This window comes from Tenrec ecaudatus, chromosome 10 (assembly GCF_050624435.1).
Source record: "Tenrec ecaudatus isolate mTenEca1 chromosome 10, mTenEca1.hap1, whole genome shotgun sequence".
Lineage (NCBI taxonomy): Eukaryota > Metazoa > Chordata > Mammalia > Afrosoricida > Tenrecidae > Tenrec > Tenrec ecaudatus.
The window spans coordinates 147,227,525-147,249,361 of NC_134539.1; the positions used below are offsets into that span (position 1 = coordinate 147,227,525).

General features: G+C 42.5%; 1 protein-coding gene across 1 annotated transcript in view; it reads left to right on the forward strand.

Moving 5' to 3' along the window:
- The window catches only part of ABCA6 (ATP binding cassette subfamily A member 6), a 69,481-nt gene extending 47,918 nt beyond the window's left edge, over positions 1-21,563 (forward strand). The window contains exons 26-41 of the mRNA XM_075559685.1: positions 820-993; positions 1,282-1,395; positions 2,917-3,030; positions 5,172-5,249; positions 6,597-6,688; positions 7,722-7,842; positions 8,405-8,522; positions 12,868-12,959; positions 13,333-13,511; positions 14,549-14,624; positions 14,704-14,798; positions 17,535-17,654; positions 17,826-17,966; positions 19,512-19,591; positions 21,002-21,057; positions 21,388-21,563. Coding sequence (XP_075415800.1) covers positions 820-993; positions 1,282-1,395; positions 2,917-3,030; positions 5,172-5,249; positions 6,597-6,688; positions 7,722-7,842; positions 8,405-8,522; positions 12,868-12,959; positions 13,333-13,511; positions 14,549-14,624; positions 14,704-14,798; positions 17,535-17,654; positions 17,826-17,966; positions 19,512-19,591; positions 21,002-21,057; positions 21,388-21,489 — 1,752 coding nt within the window. The 3' untranslated portion in view covers positions 21,490-21,563. The remainder of the gene's footprint in view (positions 1-819; positions 994-1,281; positions 1,396-2,916; positions 3,031-5,171; positions 5,250-6,596; positions 6,689-7,721; positions 7,843-8,404; positions 8,523-12,867; positions 12,960-13,332; positions 13,512-14,548; positions 14,625-14,703; positions 14,799-17,534; positions 17,655-17,825; positions 17,967-19,511; positions 19,592-21,001; positions 21,058-21,387) is intronic.
- Positions 21,564-21,837: the final 274 nt, after the last annotated feature.

The window sequence follows — 21,837 nt, forward strand, 5'->3', positions numbered from 1 at the left end:
TTGTACCATGTTTCTGAAATCATTTTATCCTAACTACAAAGAAGAAATCATTGTTGACCTTGAAGACCGCATTGAACACTGGGTCCCCTCTCCACTGCAATTCATGTTACATTATATTTGGTCATTTCCTTCACCAGCCCCCAAGGAAAAATCAACAAACCTATTAAAATGAATCCGCCTTTTCCTTCTTGAGTCAGGGACTCCTCAAGAGGATATTTTCCCCAAAGGAGAATTTTGCATGCCCTTAGCTTCCAGGTCAGGTTCAAACCCACAAGCTCCTCACCATTCACTCAGCAGGAGAAGGTTACGGCTGTCTGTTCCCGTGAAGATGTGCAGTTTTAAGAACCTCATCCACAGGCTCACCATGAGTTCGAATCCACTCGATGGTAGTGGATTGTGGGTCACAAAATAACATTTCTTTGGCGAGATCTTAGTGCCTTGATTGGGAAGTCCAGAGGCGGTGTGAATGGTGATCATGGATTCTTAAGCTCCCAGGGAGCAGCCCTGCTCTGGGCAAAGGGAGTTTCCGCGTGTCAGAATCCGCTCAATAGCAACTGCCGGCAACAACAGTTGTGCCCGTCTCCCGATAACGTTAAATGGGGTTGCCAGTCATCTATCACATGCTAAGATGAATCATGTTTTAAACCATGGTCACCACTGTGCCGTTGGTGTCTGTGTCTCAGGTTTGTCACTGGTATAAGTATTTAAAAAAAAAACCCAAAAAACGATTGGACGGCTTTAAATCTTACACTGTGGTGCTAATTCCAATTTGGTTTGGGGCCCAATTTAATCTCTGTGTACCCTGTGTTTTCTCTTCAGACCAGAGCTCATTCCCAACTGTGGACTTCAGGACTCTACCCCTCCGCTTACTGGTGTGGGCAGGCCCTGGTGGACGTTACCCTTTATCTTCTTATTCTCATTGCAATGTTTTTGTTTTATAAGATAACATTGGTAAATCCCATCTATTTGACGAATCTAATTGTCTTTGCTTTGGTAAGTAGCATGTCACCTAGATCATATTTTATGATAATGATACATTTAGCAGTGGCATTCTATATATCAGGATTATTTCTTCTTCTTCCTCTTCTTCTTCTTCTTCTTCTTCTTCTTCTTCTTCTTCTTCTTCTTCTTCTTCTTCTTCTTCTTCTTCCTCTTCCTCCTCCTCCTCCTCATAGTCATGTGAAGTACCAATGGAGGGAAATATTTTTAAGTGTGCATAATTTTTTTCTACCTCAGTTATATTTTCTCTTTTGACTTTGGTCTTCTTCATATTATCTTTAGGTTTTAACTACAATCGGATATGCGGCTTCTCTTGTCTTTTTGACATATGTGATATCATTTATTTTTCACAAGCGGAGAAAAACCAACATCATCGTGTCATTTTGTTTTTTTATGGTAAGTGTGTAATTATACACAATAGCCCACCAGGGCACCTTGGACAAAGTCATAGTCAACAGCTAGTGTGTTCCTAGAGTTTCATACACCCTCCCACACCCCGTGGAATAGAGTCTCCTGGGCATCCCAGGCATCTGGTGACAGAGAAGCACCTTTTGAAGTTTATTGTGCCTGATGGTGGAGATATTGTGGCACTAAGGCATGGTGCTTCCGTGCAGCTTAGAATCCTCTCTTCTGGTGGATGAGAAATTGGGACAGGAGAAGGCAACGAGAAGAAAAGAGACGTATAGATCGAAGGCTGGGTTTCTGGTAGAATTTTAAAAAATGTCAGCTCCTGTACTTCAGGACTTCAAGTTATCAGAAGTGAGAAGACAGATGGAAACACAGAGGTGAATAATGCCTTGGGAACAAGAGAAGGGAGACAGAAGCAGACAATTATGCTTTTCAGAGAGATTGTGGGACTGGTGAATGGGGAATTTTTTTAGACTCGGCTTCTAAACTGTTTATTGTGCTGTTACTGAATATTTGGGTTAGGGTTATTTTGCTCTATTCCAAATTATTTCATTTGTCACTGATGCAACATAGCCCCACAAGATACTCCTTCAAGAAATATACTTTTCTAATCAAGACTTATACACAGAGTTTTGAATTCTAATTTTCTGGACTTCTGTGACAAGATTTAACCTCTCTGAATCATAATTTTCTCATGTGTAAATGGAGGAAAAATAAGAGTAGGTACATTATAGTATTGCTGAAGCTTGAACTATAGATGGATGCTAAGTTCTTTATGCCTCACATTTGTAATGTTTACTTCATTTGAATTTAGCAATTACTGTTCTCAATATCTCCTTTCCAGTTAATGTGCTAATGATCTAACAAAAGTTCATATTGGTTGATTACTAAATTAATCCTTTAAACAGAAAGAACATTGTATTTACTCCATCCCCAATTCCAGTTATCCTAATAGATTAAGAGTCCATTCTACATGAAATTGCATGGTCTCAGAAAAGGTGCACAGTCTCAGAAAATCATCTGTATGGAATGAGAAACATATGAAGCAGGGCGGGGGTGAGAATGCTTTACAGAAGCTTGGGAGCCTTGGTGAAAGGCAATATGGATTCTTTTTCTATAGCGATCATGTCACTTTTTCATTGGACACACACTTTTATGTATTACCAATCGTACGACCTTCGCTATCAAAAGGTATTTTGTCTCTTTAGCTTAGTGTTCTGCATCACACTGAACAGTGGACTGTCCAGAAGTCCCTCTCGTCTTATCACTGGGCTTTTCAGGCTTTGGGGAATTTTTCTGTTGTGGTGCTAAGGAACATCTGTATTCTTCCTAAGAAAAGCTTCCCTCCTCCTGCGGCTGCCTCTGAGAGGGGAAACACGTTCTTTACATGTGGGCGTACTTGCACGTGAGAGAGAAAGCCCTCCACGGTGAGAACACCGAACTCTGCTGCCTCACATATCACTGCGCCGAGTTCGTCTGACATGCGGTTTATCTGAACTTGTTTTGTAGAGCATCTTCCTGACCACCATCATATTCAACTGGTTTGGTATCATGATCTTCTTTATCCCCATGATACTGGTGCCTCCAACTACCCTGAATGGATTCATTTTATTCATAGAAGAGGTAAGAAAATGTTACTGTGTCATGTATTTTGAAGATGCAATCTATTCAAGTGCTTGACCCAAACCACAGAAGTAAGAAGCAGCTTCAATGGGAGTGCAGAGGGGCAGCACATAAGGATCAGCGATTGCCTTGCCAGACTCACACTGAGGTGCAGCGATGCTGGTAGAACTATGCGACTTACTAGAAAACCGTCAAATGGAACCAGTACAAGGGGTGAAACTTGTGATATGAAAATGATACCTCAGTAAATGCTTTCCCATATGCGTGTTGGAAAATATGGAACCAAGAAACTGTTATCTAGTCAATTCTGACTCACAGTAACCCGTAAAGACAGACTGGGACTGCCTCTTTGGGTTTCTAAGCCTTTAAATCTGGACGAGAACAGGCAGCCTCATCTATCTCTGGAGTCACATTGGGTGGGTTCGAACTATGGACCTAGTGGTTAGCAGCTCAAAAGATAGTCATTATCAAATTCTACTTGAGTCTGCCATGTTTAATTTACGGCAGGTGGTGGAATAAGTGGTTATTATCCACTGAGAGGAAAATCACCCTATGTATTAGCCACGGCTAGGTGTTAAGAAGGGTGCTAATGACTGGAGGTCACTTATGAACAAGAAAACACAGTCTTTTATTTCACAGTGTTTATAATCAATGTCATCAAGCCAATTCTTACTCATCGGGATCCCACAGGGTAGAATAGATGCACTCCATACGGTTCCATAGTGATCAATGCAGGACAATCTCAAACAAACCAATGCAAGGGGCGTGAGTGGAATAAAAGAAGAGCCAAGGGCCAAAAGGAGCATCTCTGTAGCCTGTCCGACAGGCTGTGGAACGTCAAAGGATTCTTCTGAAGATGCGATGTTTAAACTCATCCCTAAAGGGTGAGTGAGATTTAGCAAGTGGAAGAGTGGGCCAAGAGGCAAGCACATTCTGGGAAAGAGGTACAAGGCAACAAAGCAGAAAAGACCAGAAAACATGAAAGAAGGGGCATGTGAATCAAACGAAGAGAAGTTTCTGAAGAGGCTGGGTTGTGGAATGAGCCAGTTCAGCCAGAGGCACCAGCCTGCGACGCTGTGTCGTTCTGTCCACACTCAGGGACTCTGAAGAAAAGACAAAGAACTTTGTCTCTTGGGGAATCTGGCCAAGTTCCCCCCCCCCGCCCCCGCCCCCCGTGCAAAACTCCTTTTCTATTGGCTGGGTGATACCTGGAATTCTTAAATAGAAACAGATTCCTTTGCCTACCACATGTCTCCCAAGTAGAAATACTTGCATGTGTGAGTATATCTGTCACCTGTTATTTAGGAAGACTCAGTTAACCTTTAAATGTATTGCTCGATAAAGGAAGAGTGACCGGAAGAGCTAATTGTTGTGAAGCTGAAACACTTTGGTGGTAGGAACACTAACAACCCAAACTTGCTTCCATGGAGTCAGCGCTGACTCTGTAGGCCAGGATAGAGTGGCCCCTGTGGGCTCCCACATCTGCAAGTCTTTCCGGGAGAGCCACATCTTTCCCTGTGGCAGTTAGTAGCCCAATGCACAGCCACTGACACACTTCAAAGACTTGTGCAGCTCAATTTGGATCAATAATGTCAACCTCTGGACTTTCCCACAGGGCCCACTCCTTTCCCTGTTACCCTTTTGGTAGCCTTTCAGCAACCTTGATCCCTAAGAGACGTCCTAACGATACACTCAGGAGAGAACCGGAGAGGCTACCAGGCCATTGAGAGATAGTTGGGCTTGAACAGAGGCCACTCTGCCTTCTCTGCACGTATTTACTTGTCATCCGTGTGGAAAGAGGTTCAGACTCAAAACCTCCAACTGCCATTGAGTCGATGCTGACTCAGAACAACCCTGCACGACAGAAAAGAACTTCCCCTGTGGGCTTCCGGGACTGTGAGCCTGGACAGGAAGAGCAAGCCTCATCTTTTTATGTGGGAGTGCTTGGTAGTTTTGAACTGCTGACCTTGAGGGGAGCAGCTCAGAGAGTGTCCTATATGCCACCCGGGCTCCTTTAGTTGGAAGCAGCAAGCTTAAAAAGGAAAACAATATTCTCTGTGTGGTTTCATATGATTTAAATGCAAGACTGACCCATTTCCATTTGGCCAATGTTTTCTTTCTTTTTCTTATTTTTTTTGCAGCAACATTATATGCACATTAGAACCATGGATGACACGGATTTCGACTTCAGTGCGGCTGATTTTTTAGTGTGCTCAATAGTGAGAAGATCTTTCTACCTAGCCACGTGTTCTTGGGCATGGTTATCGCTTCACCTACCTCTTAGGAAGACCTGCAGTGTGTCCGCTTTGAACATGTTTCTATCCTAGTCCCGGGTCGAAAAATGATTTTCAGGCGTCATTCCGAAACCTCAGTTTACTTTTTATGTGCACAAATGGACTAGTTTTCCATGTAAACTTACTACTCCCTTCCTGAAAATATGAGACATACTGTAGCAAAAGAAACCCCACCCAATTGCAATATAACATAGCCCTCTTGAATTCTGCATATAAAGGGAAAAGTTAATTGATGTGTGCCAGGGGAAATGATGATGTCACTCTATTTAGACTGAGGAAAACGGTCTTTAAATACTACATGTCAACACCTTTGTAGGCACCCTATTCCAGGCAGACAAAAACCCCTGCCCTCATGGAACTTATTCCAGATTTTAATATTGGTAAAGCGGGACACCAGTGATAAAACTCACATCCTGGTGAAATAGTCACATGACAGCCAAAAACCATATACCCTAGCTTGTCGTGCCTTCTTTCCAAAAATTTGGACTTTTTCAAAATGCCACGGGATGCGGGGGGAAAATTGTTAAAAATTGGGACTGTCCCGCCAAAAGCGGGATGTCTGGTCATCTTAAGCTTATATAGTCTAGACTAGTGGAGACGATAAATAGTAAACTAAGTAAACTTGCCAAGTGGATGGTCAGGGAATGACCTGCAAGTGGAACCCTGACTTATTCCATCATCAGCCTGGAAGTTCCTGTGGTTGGTCAAATGACCAAGGGAGAACTTGATAAGAGAGAAGGTCAGAGAGGGGATACGGTGAAGGGTGGGGTGGGAAAGGGATCTCACAGAGCCTTCTGGACCACTCTTTGAACTTTGAACAGTGACACTGAGTGGTGGGAGAGCCAGGGGAGGGCTTTGAGTGGAATGATAGGATTAGATCTAGCTATAAAAGACTCACTCTGGTTATCATAATGAGATGATTGAGGCCAGCAGAGAAGACGGAGAACAGGTAGGAAGGCATTTTAGTAATCCGGGTAAGAATTGACAATACCATTGACCTCTGGAAGCACACGTAGGGATATGAAGCAGTTAAATTCTGGATAATTTTCCAGCAGGAGCATGCAGGACGTGTTGGTAGGCTGAATATGGATTATGAGGGCAGGCCCCAAGGAGCTGAGTTGTGAATGTGTAGCCATAAATATCTCCCCTCAATTGCACACATGTGGGATTCATCTATTTTACCCGAAAATAAAAAAAATCGTCAATGTGATTCTAATGTTTAAATAGTACTTGTACAATTCTCCCTAAATCTTATTTTTCCTCGGCTCCTAGCCTTATTTTCAGGTTATTATTTTCCTGTTTGTTCTGAGATGGCTGGAACTAAAGTGTGGAAAGAAAATAATGCAGAAGGACCCTGTTTTCAGGTGTGGCTAGAAACCATTCAGTTTGGTACTTCACGTCCTGTCTTGGTACGCCTCAAGAAAGGCAGCACGATGCGTGTTGTGGGGATTTATTTTTATGCACAACGTAAATACCCTATCGGTGTAATTTTGGCCAGTGGATCACTGGCCTTCTTGCAAGAAAGTATAGTTTCCAGGCAGAGGAGCTGAAAGAAACTGTCAGCCCCTCATGTATTTCATGAGTACACATAGAAGTCATTTTGTCCTTCAAGATGGGCCTAAATCCTTAAGCCAAAGAGATAGGATGAAATTGAGTAGGTTCAGAGTGTTTTGCATGTAGAGGGATTTTAGAAAGAATTTATTTACACGGGTGATTAAGACGGACTCGGAGTGAACAGGGACAGGGAAAATGCAGTCACCCGGTTTTCTTTCATTATTAGAGTTTATTAAGGACGCTAACAGATTACAATGCGTGGGAGAAATGCTCAGGATACAGTGATTTGGTCAGGAAAAACTACCAAGTTATTTCAGGGTTGCTAATAAATGCCCAAAGGGTATGTCCCTCCATTGTCAGCTTCATTGCGAAGACACTCAACTCCACTTCCCTGGATCAGCCAACCCAGATTGCCCAATTAAGCGCCCGGAGGCACCCCACTCCGCAAGCTGGCCTCGAGTCCAAAAGCAATAAGCGTTACTTGCTCTGTGGGCTGGGAAGTGCATCGCTGTGTTATCCTCAGACTCCTGGTTCTGTTGCTGAGGATGTCCATCGGCACTCCTCTGGTGTCACAGCTGTCTCCTGGATCAAGAAGGTTCACCCCAATTTTTAAAGAGGAGGCAGCAGTCATAGATTTGCAAGAGTTAGGGTGTTCCTTTGAAGAAAGGTTGCAAGATTGAGGAAGAGAGTCTGGCTAATGGGCTGGGGCTTCCTGGTAAAAGTAGAAGCAGGTCTAGATAGGGTTATTGCAGGCAAGCTATTGAAACAGAATAATGGGGAAATGGACTTGTGTGATGTCCTTGACAACTGGAAAACCACAGGTAACATTTCTCTTCTCCACAGAATTTCACCCCAAAGTATAGCTGCTCAACCCAAGCCAGAGGAACCTGCCGAGGAAGATGAAGATGTTGTAGCAGAACGGAGAAGGGCAGCCACTGCCCTGACCACATCAAACATAGAGGAGGTAGAAAACATGCCTGGCAACCGAAGGCCACAGGAACGTCGAAGAACTGTCAAGATCCGCTAGTTTGTGTGTAGAACTCTATCTGTAAATGTACACGCAGGCACTTCTCTGGAGCTTCACAGGAGAGCATAAATGAGGGTGATTTTATTTTCCTTCCGAGGAAAATGGATTTGAATAAGTGAGCTACAATTTCGAAACCGTCTAAGACCTTGTGATTCGAAGTGCTTGTTGTTATAAACTGTTAAGTAGAGAGTACAGTGTCAAGGGCTGCTTGTTTGGTTTACCTTAGACTTCCAAGGTTTTCCCTGACAGCTTAGATCTTCCATCAGCTTAGCTGTGCCTGTGCTAGAAAGACAGTGTGCTAGTTCCCAGTTCCCTTGGGAAGCATGAAATCTGTTTACATTAATGACAGTGAATATTATATTTTAAACAATCAGTATGAATTCCTGTCGATGCCAAATAGGGTTAGGTTTATGACAGGCTAGCAAGGCCTCCCGCAGAAGCGCCTAGGACTAAGAACTCTCTGAAATTCAAGCGGAAACCCTGCTGTCATCTCTTCCAGAAACCAGTCATTATCGCCAGCTGTCTACACAAGGAATACGCAGGCACAAAGAAATGCTGCTTTTCCAAGAAAAAGAAGAAAATAGCCGCAAGAAACATCTCTTTTTGTGTGAAAGAAGGTTGGCAATAACCACTTTTCTATTCTCCATTATTCTTAGACATACCTATGGAACACCTGTTATGTTTTAGGCACCATTCTACCTGTTAAGGCAGTCATCCAGCAGCTCACCATGCATCAATTGTTTGGTGTGTCAAGGTCTATTTGAGGCTCTGGATATATAGTTATGGATGAACTACATAAAGTCCCTGTCCCCGTAATCCTCACAGAAAGATAACCTATCAAGAAAAATACCAGATATTAGATATGTGTGGAGCATGCAAATATATGAAATTTAGGTAATTGATTGGGGCAACATTGTTTGCATGGCCAGGGGAAATGTCCCCCATTTCATTGTGAGCTAGGTAGGGGTTTCCATGTCAGTTTATCATTTTCACAATCAATACTTTAGACAACTTTCCAAACAAATGGTTTGCCCTGTTGCTCCTCCCCACCTTTTTATACCCACCTCCTGCCTGTAAGCTATTATCATATCTTTCACCCAAGTCAACACCTGTCTAACTACGAATCTATTACTTTCCCTCCCTTTTTATTCCACCCTTGGCATCCATCAGCCTGTTTCTCTGGATATGAAAATCGTTACCTCGATTGTTTCTTCTAATAGTACTCTCATGCGATATGTGAACTTTGGGATTGACCAACTTCTCTCAGCATGACATCCTCTATCCATCTGTATCATAAGGTGTTTCACTTTTTATTGTTATTACTCTTTAGCGATGTGTTGTAGTCCCTTGGGTGGCTGTACCAACGTTTGTTTACACATTCTCCATCTCATGGACATTTAGGTTGCTTCCATTTTTTTTGCTGTTGTGAAAAGTGGATAACATGAGTGTGTACATATCTATTTATGTCATGGCTTTTACTTCTTAGAGTATTTGTAAAGTAGAGGGATTGCTGGATCGCATGGTATTTCTAGTCCCGGTTGTTTCAGGAAGAGCTTTTCACAGAGGGTGCACACTTTTACAGTCCCCTCAATAATGTGCAAGGCTTCCCAGCCCTTCACACTCTCTCTGGCCTTGGTTATTTTCTGGGGTTTGGAGGGTTGCTATCGATATCAGGGTGAAGTAGTATCTCACCATGGTTTTGATCCGTATCTTTAAGTAGCTAGTGATCGTGAGCATTTCTTCCTATGGTCGTTGTCCACATCAATGTTTTCTTTGGTGAACTGTCGGTTCATGCCTTGTCCCTATTTTTAAATTGGACTATTTATCTTTTTCTTGTTGAGGTGTTGAAGTTTTTTAAGTGTTTTAGAGATTGGTCATTTGTCCAATATATTATTGCTAAATATTTCTTTTCATTGTATGGGTTTTTTTAAAAACTCATTTGTGAAGCCTCTTGATGGACATTAGTGTCTTATTTTTAAGAGACTCCTGCCACCTATTTTGCCTTCAGCTGTGTATGTGTTTCCTTATCTTTGATAAAGTGTTTATACTATGTATTGGGGGGCCCTATGTTATCTCCCACCCTTTTTTATTGATGATATTTCTAATTCTAGAGTTTATAATTAGGTCTCTAATCCATCTTGAGCTCACGTGTGTGTGTGTTTGTGTGCATGCGTGTGTGTATGGCGTGAAGTATGGGTCCTGTTTCTTCTGCAAATGAAAGCCCAATTTTTGTAGCACCACTTGTCTTTCACAAGAAATAGGCTTACTTTTTGCCCAAAATCAGTTGTCTGTCGGTGGTTGGGTATATTTCTAGGTTCTCTGTTCTGTTCCATTGGCACACATATCCGCCACTCTGCTCTAGGCTGCTTTGACTCCTGGAGCTGTGCAGTCATTTTTGAGGCCAGGCAGTAAGAGGGCTCTCACTTTGTCCTTCTACTTTAGTACTGATTTGTTTGTCCTAAGAAACCTTGATGGGAGAGTGGGTTACATGTTGGCTGATAGCCACAAGGTCCACAATTCCTAGCCCCCGGCTGCTCCCTGGGAGCTAGATGAAGCTTTCTACTTCCATAAAGATCTAAAGTCTCAGAAACCCTGAGGGCAATTCTACTCTGTCTTACAGGTTCACTCTAAGTCAGAATTGACTTGATGATAGTGAACTTGAGTTTCTGAGTTTGTTTATCCTCTGTCTCTTTCCTTTCCATATAAAGTTGGGTATATATTTTTCCATCACTTTGAAGAATGATTCTGGGATCTAGACCAAGATTGCACTATATTGATAAATTGCTTCAGCTAGTACTGACATTTTCAAAATCTCAAGTATCTCTAATCCATGAGCATGGTATATTCTTCCATTTATATAGGTCTCTTGATTTCTTGTAGTAGTGTTTTGTAGTTTTCTTTATAAAAGTCTTTTGTTCCTCTGAATTTATTCCTAAGAATTTCACCTTGTGAACCACTATTATAAATGGTATTGTTTTCTTTATTTCCGTTTTAACACTCTCCTAGGAATTGGAATTGTACTTATTTTTGTATGCTGACCTTGAAACCAACAATATTGCTGAATCTTTCAATTAGTTCCAGCAAATTTATTGTTGAGTCTTTGGGGTTTTCTATGTGTAGAATCATATCATCTATAAACAGGGAATTTTGCTTCTTGGACAGTTTGGAGGCTATTGTATCAAACAGCCCGGGCTAAGGCATCCCGCACAATGCTGAATCAAAACCGTAATAAATAGCATCCCTGTCTGGGCTCTTCCCATTGAGCAAGATGTTGCCCACTCGATGTCCTTATTATGTTAGGAAATTTCCCTTCAATAGCAGTTTTGTTGAGTACTTTCATCAGGTACATGTGTTGGATTTTGTCAAATGCTTTCTCGGCATCAGTTGATATGATCATGTGCTTCTTTTCCTTTGTTCTATTTACATAGTGGATTGTAATGATTGCTTTTCTAATGTTGAAAAATTTCATACCTGGTCATGATGTTTTTTGTTTTGTTGAATTTTATTGACTAGGATTTTGTTGAGAAGTTTCTTTTTAATATATAAATCATTTTACTGGGGGCTCATACAACTCTTATCACAATTCATACATACATACATTGTGTCAAGCATATTTGTACATTTGTTGCCATCATCATTCTCAAAACATTTTCTTTCTACTCGTTTTCCTCCTCCCTCCCTCATGAACCCTTGGTAATTTATAAATATTTTTTCATGTCTTACACTGTCTGATGTCTCCCTTCACCCACTTTTCTGTTGTCCATCCCCCAGGGAGGGGTTTATATATAGATCATTGTGATCCGTTCCCCCCACCTATTCCTATTGAGAAGTTTTACAACAATGTTGCTAAGGTATATTGGTCTACAATTTTCTATTCCGATAATGTCTTTGTCTGGTTTTGATATCAATGTCATGCTCACTTTATAAAATAGATCCTGGAGTGTAATGTTCTTTTCTCTATTCTGAAATAGTATAAATAGAATTGCTGTCAGTTCTTCTGTGAATGTTTGGCAGAATTCCCCTTTGGAACTCTGGTCCTGGATTTAATTTTGTTGTTGGGAATTTTTTAATGATTTGATCTATTTCTTTTTTTGTTCTGGTGAGGTTTTCTAAATAAGTCTGAGTTAATTTAAGTAGGTAATGTGTTTCTTGGAACATGTCCATTAAGAAGACTTTAAGAGCAACAATTAAGCCAAAATATGGTGTCAAGAAGGCATGAGCTATAACATCCTCAATAAACACAAGATTTCCAAACAGAACAAGTGGGGACAGGGACTCAGCAGTATAGACACCTTGGAGTGGTTAAAGCCCAACCACACAGCAAGGGCTGTATCTGCTCACGAACAGGAAGTGGTCTAAGTGGTGAGCAGCATCCGGATTAGATACAGCTCATAAAACACAGTCTACATTTCAAGCCAAGTTAGTGAAAAAGGATCAGAGGCTTTTTTGCAGATTTGGACCACCATTCAATTCATGTTTTCAAAAGATGGCACTGCTTGTTGTTTGCTCATGAATTGGGAAGAAGAGAAAATTAATATTTTATGTCAATTTAAATGGAATATGATAGTATGCTGAACACAGTGGTAGGATTTAGGTGGGACAACATATCCTTGGCTTCCCAGGTTTAAGAATCATTTAATCATGCACTCACCAATTTATTATGGAAAACAATTTAGACCCTTTCCAACCCAAACAAACATCTTGGAAAAAGACAATGGATATAGAATCTATAAGGTTTGCAATAATATTTCATATCATACAAAGGTTAAAGAACAAGCTATTATAGAGTGAATTACATGGAGATGATAAATTTCAAACTTAAAACTGGTAGAGGCAGTTTTGCCCTGTCCTACAGGATTGCCAAGGGTGGGAATCAACTCCATGGTGGTGAGTTTTTTGAAGATACGAGTTCATGTCAATGCTTACCTTCTGTTCTTAAGAGTTGGTCATTCTTTCTTTTAGGTGAAATTTTGGGACTGCTGGGACCCAATGGCGCTGGTAAAAGTTCATGTGCTAGAATGATAACTGGGATCACAAAGCCGACATCTGGAAAGGTAGTGAAAAATGAGGAGACAGTTCAATGATATATTTACAGCACTATTCCCATAGATAGGGGATGCAAATGGTTAATGTTCTCAACATTCTCCATGTGGTCCTTGGAAGAATACCCTGGCAATCTACTTGAAAATAAAAATTAGCTATTGAGAACTCTATGGAGCGAAACACATACTAGGAGTCAGAATTGCCTCTTTGAAAAAGCGCCAGTGTTTTTCTCTAACAAATTTACTAAGCGATTTCTCAAATATTTCTTTGACACTTAAACCTTTCAACCATTTATTATTATGATATATCGGGCTATTGAGTAACTGTGCTTTGTAGGAAAGGCTACATGTTTCTAAAACTATTTTGCTCTGTTGGTTTCTTTAGATAGAACTGAAAGGATCCAGTCCTGTTGGGGATCATCGGGGAGAGAGCTTGGTCAGGTTCCTGGGGTACTGTCCTCAGGAGAATCCACTGTGGCCCAACCTGACAATTAGAGAACACCTGGAAGTGTACACAGCTGTGAAGGGACTGAAGGGTGGCGATGCGTCCGCCGCCATTACAAGGTACTGTAGGAGGCGGGGCGAATGTGTGCGTTGCCAACGACTCACTAATGAAGGATGGCGGCAGGAAATTATATCTCCCATTTTTCAGAGTGCCAGGGAATTAGCAGGAAAATAGGACCCAGAGCCTCATTCCCTCGCATCTTTGGACAGGGACGCTTTTAAAAATAATCTAAAATTATTAACGATAAATAAGGGGCCAGAAAACAAGGCAAACAAACAAAATGCCCCCCCCTTTTTGTAATGAACAACTCCAGTTTTTCTTAAGGAATTTTTAAGAAATGAACTATCTTTATCATCTGCAATATGCTGATTTCTCCCCTTCGGTCCCTAGAGTTTTGAGAATAAGAATGCCAGTGTTTCTCTGTTCAAAACGATAAGACTTGTGACAAAGAGATCAACTATTTACTAAGCAAAAGGGAGAGATGTTTGCGAGCCAGCATTCAGTTTTATAGAAGACGAAGAGACCATTAAAAACAGGGTTTTGCCTTATGTGACATTTACGATTGTGTGACCTACGGCTGGTTCTTGAAGATTGTACCGTAACGCTGGAGAACAAGTCTCATGGAATGCACGAAACCTTTCCAAAACAGGTTTGGGGGAAGATGAGCTTTTGAGGTAAACATCTGCCAGCTGTGATTTCAAAGTGAGCAAATCAAAAGGCATGTTCTCTTGTTTGGTCTCGGTGGGGGAGGGTGAAAGGACACACAGCAAAGGGGACATCATGCTTCACTTTTCACATGTACAGTTTAGCGACTCTTCAAGTCCTCAAACCATTCTTGCCTTCCTCCCCCAAATTATCCCACCATCATTGGGATAAATTCATTGGCAACCTTAGGAGGGCCGGCGTCTGCTGGGTCAGGCAAGTCGATTGTGAGAGATCCTTGAGGGGAGAGGAGTTTGTTGGCGGGGTATCATGAACGACAAACCCTAGTTCAAACTCATCTTGACACCTCTAATATCGTTACTCTTCTGTGAGCTTCCATTTGCCACACATCCTCTCTTCTTGTTTCATCTTGTCTCATGTTGTCTCTCACCAGAATACTAGATGCTTTCCAATTGAAGAAGATGCTGGATGTGCCGGTGGAGAAATTAACAGCAGGAACGAGTAGAATGGTATGTGTAGGAGGGCCTAATGATATTTCCAGAGCTGGCAAATGGTGGCAGCAGACATGGGGGTCACTCTGTGTTTCAGCTGAGCTTAGCGCTGAGTATCCTGGGAAACTCACCAGTGCTGCTATTGGATGAGCCTTCGACCAACTTGGATCCCACCATGCAGCAACAGATGTGGTGAGAAAGACCGAACTCCCAGGGCTCTGGGTGTTTCTACTGTGGTGTTGTGGCTAAGAGATGTCAAGTCAGTGTCGACTCATCGTGACCCTCCGTACAGCAGAGTACCACTGGCCTGGCCCCAAGCCACCGGCACCATAATGGCTCTGTGTGAGCCCATTGGTGCAACCACTGGGTCAGGCCCTCTCCTTGAGGAAGTCTTCCTCTTTTCGGTGACTCTTTACTCATGAGCTGGGAGGACACATATTATGAAAAGGTGCATTTTTCAACTGATCTTGGACCATTGACGCACAGGCTCACTGGTTCCTAATTCAGTGACGTAATCCCTTTTATAAAGAAACAAGTAGATCCTCTAATGTTATATTGTTTTTCACACGATCACGTGTTTTTTGAGTAAAAAAAACACAAAGCTAAGCAAAAAATGCCTAATTTTTTATTGGACTTCTTCGGCCTCGTAATTTTGCTGATTAGTCACTGAGGTCTGTAAAGGTTTCTCTACTCCTCGTTTGCTTTTACCCCTAGTTTGTTTTCTTGTGGTTGCTATTAGGTGTTGTCTGCTCGGTTCTGACTCATAGAAACAAAACTCCATCCTGTGCCGTCTTCATGATCATTGTTCTGGTGGAGCCCATTGTTGCAGCCACTGTGTCACACCGCCCCCTGATGGTGGCCTTCTTTTCCTGACCCTCCACTTGACCAAGCACGAGGTTCTTTTCCAGGGACTGGTCTCTCTGCATAACGGATCCAAAGTGCTCACGACCAAGTCGGGCCATCCTCCCTTCATAAGGAGCATGCTGGCTGCTCTTCTTCCAAATCAGATTCGTTTGTTCTTCTGGAAGTCCGCATGCCTTGCTATATGCTTTGAAAACACCATAATTCGGGTATATCAGTTCACTGTCTAACTTTCACACGCAGGTGAAGTGATTGAAAATACCATGACTTGGTTATGGCACATCTTCGTCTTCAAAAAGACGCCGTTGCTTTTCAATGCTTTGAAGAAGCCTCTTGAAGCAGATGCATCCGATTTGATACACATTATTCTCTTGACGTTGTTTCAGAAGACATTAACTCGCTGCCCTGATTTCCAGTTATTTTTCCTTTTAGACTAATCTGTCAACTTTGCTTATCCATTCTTTGTTGTTTTTTAAAAAAATCATTTTATTAGGGACTCATACAACTCTTATCACAATCCATACATACATCAATTGTGTAAAGCACATTTATATATTCGTTATACTCATCATTCTCAAAACATTTGCTCTCCACCTAAGCCCCAGGCATCAGCCCCTCATTTCCCTCCTCCCTCCTTACTGCCCCCTCCATCATAAACCTTTGGTAATTTATAAATTATTATTTTGTCATATCTTGCTCAGTCCGATGTCTCCCTTCACCCACTTTTTGGTTGTCTGTCCCCCAGGGAGGAAGTTATATGTACATCCAGTAGCAGTAGAAGCATCTCAGAGCTGGGGTGGGTCTCCACATGGCTTCTCCAGCTCTAGCCTCTAACTACATCAGTCTCTCTCCATGTGTCTTGTGAACACCATGTCTCTCAGGGAGTGAACTTTGTCAGCAGAGAGTCCCCAAAGGAGTGAGCCTGTGACCGGATTCCAGTGAGCTATTTATTTCCTTAGCGCCTCCAAATGAGGCCATCAAGCTGCAACCTGATTTACAGGCTAAACATGTAGCCTTATATGGCTGATTGCATAGGGAAGCACATCCCTCTGGTTCTAGCATTCTTTGTATAGACCTGCCTACCGCTCCGTTGAAAGTTGATCCCCTAGCGTGGGTTCCATTCCAGGCTGGAAGGTTGTCTAGGGGCCACAGTCTCAACGGCTTCTACTAACTAGTCTCTTTCAAGCAAGTCAGTATGTTTTTGTTTTTTTAATGTTGTTCTACTTCTTTTCCTTCCACTGGGGCTTTCTATATTGGACATTCTATCATGATCACAGTAGTTGGTAGTGGTAGCTAGGCACCATCTACTTCCTCTCGTCTCTGAATAGTAACGAATATGATTCATTGGGTCCGTTAGTCCTTTGGACTGTTTCCTTGAGTCTTGGATTTCCTTCACTTTTCTTAGCTCCAGGGAAGAACCATGGTTGGCTCTTAGATGACCACTTTTAAGACCCCAGTTGTCACTCCCCGCAGCAGTGTGCAGGATATTGTCTTTGCGGGCTGCGGTTTGTTGTTGGGCGCCATCAAGTCAGCTATGATCCATAATGACCCTGTGCACCATAGCACTAAACTCTGCTTGTCCTGCACCATCCTCACCATTGTTCCTGGGCTTGCGTCCATTGCTGCAACCACAGCGTCGGTTCGTCTCTTTGAGGGCCTTCCTCTTTTTTGATGCCGCCCCCCCCCCCACTTTACCCAGCGTGATGTTCTTCTCCAGAGGCCAGCCTCTCCCATAACATGTCCAAAGTACGTAAGACCAAGTCATCCTTGCTTCTAAGGAGCACTCTGGCTGTATTTCTTTCACGACAGATTTGTTTGTCCTTTTGGGAGGCCATGATAGTTTCAATATTCTTCGCCAGCAAATGCATCCATTCTTCTACAGTCTTCCATATTCAGTGTCCACCTTTCATATGCATAGCGGGTGATTGAAAATACCTTGGCTTGGGTCAGGCACACCTTCACCCACGTCCCCAGAGACTGTGTGTGACCTTAAGTCCCCAAGCTCAGGAAATAGTGCCCCTGAGGTGTTTACATATTTTGTTTACGTAATCTGCTGATTCACTTCAGGCAGATGATCCAGGCAGCTGTGAAAAACTCCAGGAAGGGGGCTCTCCTGATCACACATTATCTGGCTGAGGCCGAGGCTTTGTGTGACCGTGTGGCCATCATGGTGTCGGGAAGACTCAGGTAGGTGAGCCCATGGTGGCCCCTTCAAAGAAATTTCTCTGTTGGAGGAGTGGGGCCCTTGTCAGATGCTCACTTCTTTGTGGCACCCATTCCCTACATTTGCTATTCAAGAATAACAGCAAGGAATCAAGGAGCAGAATTTTCCCAACACATTCCTCTTCTTGTCCCCAGATGCATTGGCCCCATCGAACACCTGAGAAGCAAGTTTGGCAAGGATTATGTTCTAGAAATAAAAATGAAGGAGCCTTCTCAGGTTACTTTGGTACACATGGAGATTCTGAAACTTTTCCCTCAGGCTGCACGACAAGAAAGGTGAAATGAGATATTTATTATGGTAAAAAGCGTAGTGGGTGGCCCTCGCAGTGTTTCCCTTTTCTCCTTTATGCCAATGTCAAGATAATTTTACTTCTTATTAAAATGTAAGGACCTCGAACAGTGATTTATTGGATCTCCCAGATCATAGGAGTTGAGAGATGCCAGAAAGCTGTTCATAAGAATTACAAAGTTGTAAATATTTTGGGAACAGTCTCCCCCACAAAAAACAAAAACCACTTGTAAGATATGAAAACAATCATTTATCAGGGTTCCTTGAGGGTGGGAGGATGGGGAGTGATGGAAAAAAGAGGAGCCGAGACAAAGGACTCAAAAAAAAGAAAATATTTAGAAAATGTTGATGACAACATATGTAGCAATTAACTTGATATAATTGATGTATAGATTGTTATAAGAGCTAAGAGGCCCCAATAAAATGATTTATTTATAATAATAGAAAAGGCAATTTAGATAGAGAATCAATATATCTTCCTAGGGTAATGTATGTATGTGTGTATGTGAGAGAGAGAAAGAGAGGGGTGGGGTAGAGAGAGAGAGATTGGGAGAAGAAGGAAAGGCGGCAGAGATTGAATTTGAAATTTCTTGGAGGGATGACCTCACTTAAGACGTGCACAAAAACTGTACGACTGTAGTCTAGAAAGTCCTGTAGTCTAGATAGTCCTGTAGTCTAGTTAGTCCTGTAGTCTAGATAGTCCTGTAGTCTAGATAGTCCTGTAGTCTAGATAGTCCTATAGTCTAGATAGTCCTGTAGTCTAGATAGTCCTGTAGTCTAGATAGTCCTGTAGTCTAGATAGTCCTATAGTCTAGATAGTCCTGTAGTCTAGATAGTCCTGTAGTCTAGATAGCCTGTGGCCTAGATAGTCCCGGACGTGTAAAGTCCTGTTCATGGAGATATGGTATCACAAATCAGACAAGCATGGGGGTGGGGGGCATGATGGCAAGTCTTAGGGAGCACGGGCTGGATGGAGGATTACCAGGCCCTGAGGTCTGAACAACCTCAGCATCACCTGGAAACACCAGGCACTTGGGAGAAGGAGCAGAGAGTAGGGTTCGACCTTGTAAAGTCACAGTAGCAACAGGATGACCAAAATTGAGTCTCGTGCTTCCACAGAAGAAAGGAAGTGCCCAGTTGTGGTTTTTTTAAATACTCTCTCCACTGTTAGGTTCCTCTCTCCCAACCTCGTCTCTCTCTCTTTGCAAGTTAGCTTTCTGAAAGATGGCAAAGGTAAACTTTTAAGTTCAGTGGGTCCCAACCTATTAACTTGAACCAACCAAAGGGAATCTCTGAAATCAATGAGCAAGGAAAAAAAAGGTGTCCATAAGCTGAGCATAAGAGCAATTATTCCCTCAAATTAGTAGGAGAACACACATCTCAACAGCAGCTCCATTAAAAAAATGTCCCCTACTAAGCCACACATAATTTGTATCAGCATTATTTTAGAAGGAAATTGTGAGTGGTATCTATTTATTTTGATGGTTATCGCCCATAAACCCAGGTGTGAATATGACAATTCCTATTCTCAGGTCCCTCTCCTTCTTGGCCTATAAGCTACCCGTGGCAGATGTTCAACCTCTGTCTCAGGCCTTTCATCGATTAGAGGCAGGTAAGAATGATGGCTTCTAAATAAAACTTTGGAAGAATCCATTCATATATAGGTCATATGTTTATGACAGGCAATTGTGGAATACATAGTAAAATGTTAAAAAACATAGACCCTGTAGTAACGTGATGGGTAGAGGGCCTCTGCAGGTCGAGGATGACGGATGACGGTTTTTCTTCTGAACCTGGGATCATCCTGGAGTCTTGCTGGTGCTAACTGCAAGGTCAGCAGTTCAGAACTACCAGCCAATCCAAGGACGAAAGATGGGGCTTTCTATTACCATAAAGGTTTACAGTCTCCAAAACCTACAGGGACAATTCTTTTCTGTTCCGTAAAAAAAAAACCAAACCAAATTCACTGCCATGGAATTGAGGCTGACCCATAGGGACCCTACAGAACTGCCCCTTTTGAATTTCCGTGGCTGTAACTATTTATGGGAATAGAAAGAAAATCCTGTCTTTCTCCCAAGAAGCAGCTGGTGGCTTCAAACTGCGGACCTTGTGGATCGCAACCTGATGCATAACCACTATGCCACAGGGTTCCTTGTGTGCCCTTGGTTCTATTAGGTCTCTCTAAATCAGGATGGCAGTGAGTCTGGCTTTTGGTTCTTCCAATACTCGGAGAGGAGATTCATTTCCTGGGCAGAAACCAAAGCTGCAGAGAACACACACTGTGCCAACTGATCATACTGTGGATTCACGACACTAGCCTCCCAAGCCCCTTGGTGCTGCCTGCTTTGCCTACATTTCCCCAAGCCTGCACCCCCCAAACTCAGCCAAACCCACTGCCATCATGTAGTTTCCAACCACAGTGACCCTTTTTAGCGTTTCTGTGGCTGTCAGCCTTTACGGAGAAGGCAGCCCATCTCTGTGCAGGGGTGGCAGGTGGGTGTGGGTCAACAATCTTGCAGTTTGCAGCCCATTCTGTCCACAACACCAAGAAGCTTCCTGATTCCTAGCCCCAGCCTCCTAAATGGCTACTTCTCTATTTTCCTCTTCTCCATTCTGGCTTCTCCCTCAGTGAATTCCCTTGATTTATATGTCACTAATAAAAGGGCCGGAGAAATCTCCCATCTATCCGTGAAGTCTTTATGTGTAAGAATATATCCATCAACTATATAAGTCTTCAAGGAAATATATACTTCCCCAAAATGTACACATGAAATAATAAAACACCTTTTGTCAAACCCAGCATTCTTTTAATGGCAATTTAATATAGTATGTATTTGTATGAACCCTTTAATATAGTATTTAATATAGTATGTATTTGTATGAACCCTTTAACACTTTGTATTATTTCCCCAACGTTGTGTTCTGTTTGTATTAGTGATCTACAGTTTTACTTTGCATGATTGAGAAAAAACCGCCTGGTGAAAAATTATAGCCATCTGATAGTCGTTTTGTTTGTTTGCAGTGAAACGCAAGTTCAACCTTGAAGGATACAACCTCTCCCAAAGCACACTGGAACAGGCAAGTTTGTTACCATGGTTTCGTCCCGTCCACAAGGAGCCCTGGTGGAGCAGAGGGTTGTCTGGTGGTTACTAGCCACAAGGTCAGCTGTTAGAAACCACCAGCTGCTTGACAGGAGAAAGATGAGGTTTTCTGCACCCGTAAGGATTGACAGCCCCCAAACGGCAGTCCTGCTCTGTCTTGTAGGGCCACTGGGAGTCAGAATGGACTGAATAGCAATGAGTTGTCATCTCTATCAATTTCACATTTCCATACCGTGCCTTTTTCCTATTCACTCGCAACACAATTAACCCCTTGATGATTCCCTTTCCCTCTCTGTCTCCTATGAAGGTGTTCCTGGAGCTTTCTAAGGAGCAGGAACTGGAGGATGCTGATGCAGAAGTTGGTACAAGCATGCGGTGGAAGCTCCTGTCTCCGTCCGAGGACCTTTAAATCCCCACACTTCAGAACTCTCTGTTGAGATCATGTCCATGTCTCTTGTATGTAATAATGCACACTTTTTACAGATTTTACATTGCCTTTACTCTCAGTTCTAGGGACAGTTAAAAAATCATCTCATGGGGAGCTCTTACAGATACTGTAACATTCCATAGTTCAATCACATCAAGCAGCCTTGTACAATTGCTACCACAGTCCTTTCAAAACATTGTCTTTCTTCTTGAACTCCTTGATATCAGCTCCCCTTTATCCCCTCCCTCCCCGACAATACCCCCCAGGAACCCTTATTTCTTTTTATTTTTCCTCTAATAGTTATTTTTTGCCATTAGACATCTTATACAA